The sequence below is a fragment of the Ipomoea nil genome, unplaced genomic scaffold, assembly GCF_001879475.1.
Source record: "Ipomoea nil cultivar Tokyo-kokei standard unplaced genomic scaffold, Asagao_1.1 scaffold1558, whole genome shotgun sequence".
NCBI classification, from domain to species: Eukaryota; Viridiplantae; Streptophyta; class Magnoliopsida; order Solanales; family Convolvulaceae; genus Ipomoea; species Ipomoea nil.
In genome coordinates this window covers 1,810,198-1,814,891 of record NW_017617986.1, presented here as the reverse complement: position 1 = coordinate 1,814,891, position 4,694 = coordinate 1,810,198, and the positions used below count along the sequence as shown (strand labels likewise).

The 4,694-nt window shown below is 33.5% G+C and overlaps 1 protein-coding gene across 1 annotated transcript; it reads left to right on the top strand.

The window, feature by feature from the left end:
- The first annotated feature begins 1,875 nt into the window (after positions 1 to 1,875).
- Positions 1,876 to 2,934, top strand: LOC109189562. The gene is made up of 2 exons (XM_019340172.1): positions 1,876 to 2,199; positions 2,287 to 2,934. The coding sequence occupies exons 1-2, from the start codon at positions 1,876 to 1,878 to the stop codon at positions 2,932 to 2,934; spliced, it is 972 nt and encodes a 323-aa protein (XP_019195717.1).
- The last annotated feature ends 1,760 nt before the right edge of the window (positions 2,935 to 4,694 follow it).

The window sequence follows — 4,694 nt, the reverse complement described above, 5'->3', positions numbered from 1 at the left end:
AACAAATTGATTCAAAACTAACAAAATTACCGTTGTCATCATCCTCAATCGCATCTCTATAATCTTCCATAAAAACTAAACCATTAGGGTTCTGTTACCAAGACTCTTCCTCCTCAATTTTCTTTTGTTGAAGCAGATCCTCCTTAAGTATCTTCAAACTCATACCAGACGATATAAATTGCAAAACATATTGAAGTACGGTGGAATATAGTTAGAAGAAGGTAGAAAATTCATACGAAAAGAAAGCAAAGAGATGAGTCTGAGAAGCCCTACCCATGTCCCATGTGGAGAAAGAAATGATTGGGAGGGTAGGGATTAAAAGAATTATAAATTTGTATTTATACGATGGAAAATACTAATTCAAAAGGAAAGTATAAAAATTTATTTATTTAAGTTAACATCATCATCATCATCATCATCATCATCATCATCATCATCATCATCATCATCATCATCATCATCATCATCATCATTATTATATATAATATTAAATATTAAATATTATATATATACACACACACACACACACTAATAAGAGCCAATAAAGTTATGTCCATGTTTTTAGTGCTAACCACTTTGTACATTGTGCTTTACTGCTTTTAGAGTTATACTATAGAATTTTTTTTGGACAAAAAATTCTTTATCGTTAAAATTTGTTAGTTATTTTTTAAAATATAAATATTGGGCATATGTTTGTGCACATAAAAAAGACTATATATATATATATATATATATATATATATATATATATATAGACAATGTCCACATCCCATTGCCTCCAATTGAACAAGTATACACATCATTCTCAAAATTTTATTAACACATGAAAACTTCTAAAGAAATTTGTAATTTAATTTTTACCATATCATTATAACAATATCTATTGTAATCATAAATTTCAAATTATTTATTATCATCCTCTATTGACAGCAATTGTCGTTAACAAACTCCCAAAACAATTTGTCTCAACAACGAATTGAAAATAAAAAATCAGTGACTTCATTATATTATTGTGGATTAAAAGTAATTATCTCACTCTATTACTATTATTAAATTAAATAAATTAGTAGCTACAACAAAAATAATTCATATACATTTCTTCAATTTAGAATTAGATGTCTACAATGCCTTTAGTTTTAAAAAAATTATTCATTATCAAAAAAGTTAATATATATATATATATATATATATATATATATATATATATATATAATTTCATTAGTTATATTATATTTATTTTCTACAATGCAAAGAATCCTTACCTTCAAATTCAGTAATTAATTATATTCACTATACTGTCCATTTGTTTTCTTTTTGCACTATCTTGTAATTAAATATAAAAGTTATAATAATGCAAAATATGGTTATATATTTATTTACCAAGTATTTTTATAATACCATAAAAAAACAGTTTGAAGTCAATCATATTAACTACTTAAAAAGGATTTGTTGATAAATATGGTATTCAAATAATTCAAGAAATTGAAGCGGCAAACTACCTCTTAATATCTCTGGATTACATCACTAACGAAGGACTGCAGCGCACGTGACAAGGAGGTAGAAGGCATCCTGCATAAGTCTTTACCAGTAGATGAAAATTGCATAAAGGGCATTAGAGTAATCTCCCCCACGTGACTATTATAACAGTCTTTCCCTCCTGTACAATGCATTTACCCCATGTATATATATATCTAGTGTGTAAAACCATGCTTAAGTCTTCTTGAATAATATCTTCAGTTCGCTTCTCTCACCATTCATGTAACTGCTTTTTGATATGGAATCAGAGCAGCGCTCTTACGCCGCCGCCACCGTCTCAGGCACCGGTGAATCCAACCAAGGAGCACAACCCCTTCCACGATGATTCCGCAAAGGAATATGCCTTCACAGACACAGAGACACCTTAGTGCTGAGGAGTTGGAGAATCCTCTCCTTTTCAGCGTCAATGATAACCCCTGTGCAGTGTTGGTCAGTCCACCATTGGCAGGGAGCACAAACTATAGAACCTGGAGCATATTTATGCGAATAGCTCTCGAAGTGAAGAACAAATGGAGCCTCAATGGGAGCATCACGCCGCTGAGCAGAGATCAATTTCAATATGCGGCCTGGAGACGTTGTAATTTGGTGATATGTTCCTGGCTGTTCGAATCTGTTCATCACTCCTTAGCACATAGTGTTATGCACTTTGACAAGGCTAAAGACGTATGGGAGGATCTGAGAAGGAGATTCACGCAACATGATGCTCAACGTATCTCTGGATTATAGAGTGAGATCTATGGCCTGTGACAGGGAACGATGAGCATGAATGACTACTACACCAAATGCAGGACACTCTGGGAGGAAATGAACACCTTGAGACCAATTCCTCTCTGCAAATGTGATCCAAGATGCTCATGCGATTTTGTCGATCAAATCCGAACAGAACGAGACATTGATAAGGTGATTAGGTTCTTACAAGGTCTCAATGATGATTACAATGGTTTGAAGTCCATTGTGCTTGTCTTAAATCCATTGCCTGAGCTCTACAAAGTATTCGTTATGGATGAAAAATTGGAAAGACAAATTACTTTGAACAATCTGAATCTAGACATTCTAGATGTTAGCAATGCTAATGCTATACAAGTTGAGCAAGGTCATGCATCTGATGAGCTAGTTGCTGCTTCTTTAAACTCTAACAATGGTAGACGAAGTGGTAATACGAAAGCTAAATGCACATTTTGTGGAATGACGGGGCATACTGTAGACAAATGCTACATGAAACACGGTTATCCCCGGGATGGGTTACCGGGGTACAAGTCAAAAGGCGAGCAACAACAAACCACTGTAGCAGTGATGAACATGGGGGATCAGAGAATAACTTCAGAACAATTGCAGAAGATCATCTCCATTCTGCAACCCCAGGCCAGCCAAACTTCGGGCCAAGCACCAGTGTTGTAGTGTCCTTAATCCCCAACTTCAATGAGCTGCAATCCAATGATAAAGGCAAGTATCCCATAACTCTTTGTTAATTCTCTTTCCATATGTCAGTCTTCTTGGATTCTTGATTCAGGGGCAACTAATCATATTGTCTGCTCCATAGATTTCCTTGTTGATTATCATGAGGCTACTGGAACCGAGGTCAATCTACCTACTGGCCAAACCATTGAAGTCAAACACATAGGGAATATGAAGCTAAATGACAATCTATGGCTGAAAGAAGCTCTCCACATCCCTTCATTTAAATTCAACATCATTTCGGTCAATAAGCTCATTCAAGATACAAGCTGCACACTGATTTATATGCTTGGATAGTGTTTAACCATAACTTCTCCGTTTTCTTCAACTACTGTTTGAGAGTCAATGAGCCATGAAAGGATGGTTGCAGGTTTCAACGATGACGATGGCTTGCTGATATTCCTCCTACAACGTAAACGGACCCTTGAAGCTTCAGGTTTCGTTTCATCACAGTTTTCACTCGCGGAGCGGTGGCACTTGCGTCTCACGTTAGGAACTGCCGCCTCTGCAGAAGAAGGTGCAGTGGCAAATCAAATATTTTAATTAGAATATGAATGGATAAATTAAAGCTTCGATAATATCATACCGATTCTATATATCATTTTCCTTTTTCCAACATAAGAAACAACTTATTAATCAAATACATTGCAATAAAATTCTCTATATTCATTAATTATTTTAAAAATAATGAAACCACTTATTAATCAAATACAAAATAATTATTAAAAATATTTATTTACATAGTAACCCATCAGTACATAGCTAGGTCATTAATATGATCAAAATACTAATGTATTAAAAGACATTTCAGAAACTTCATATTTTTAGTGATAAAATCATGTACACAACCATATATACCTGATGTTGTATGCTGTGCAGGTTCTTGATTAGTATCCCTAATGGGAGGAGCATTAAGGTTTGAATAATGTCTTCTAGACGACAACCTTATTAGTTGATAATCAGGGTCTTTAGTTCTGTCATCATCAGATGATGATGAGTCATTGGATGATACTCTACCACTTTCCCTTTGTTGCCTCCCTCTACTTGAATTCTCAGCCATCATATATTGCTTTCTATATCTGCTTCAAATCAAAAAAAAATAAAAAAAAATAAAAAAAAAATAAAAATAAAAAGAGGGTAAAATTTCACTAAACTATAAAAAGGGAGTAATTGCACTTTATGTCCCTGATTTAAAAGATAATCGTGAATTTAGTTCATATGTTATAGTATCACAAGTTTTAGGGTTCTTGTTGGATTGTCAATAAAGTGACATTTTCAGACCTTCTATATATCAAAAATTTGCCATTATTATTTGAAACAAATAATATGATTTTTCCTTTTACTTATCTTTTTTCATCAAAGTCACACTCCAACTTTACCATTCACTTGCCAGAGTTGCAAAAATATATTTTTTTTTTTTGCCAAACCTTAACAATCGGAACAAAAGCGTCACTTCATTGACAAGCCAAGAATAGAAAGTAGTGATGCTCTTAACACAACAAAAAGTTTTGACAGATCCAATCCATTAAAATATTTATATATCTACAGTGAAGTTGGAAGAGATTACCAAGTGTGCAGCTAAACCATGCACAACAATTCGTTTACACCAATGTGAGTTTTGTGCAGAGAAATCTAAAAATGATAATTGACATATCTGATATCAATAATATATTCAAGGGAAAATTGTAAAAAATGCTCCTCTA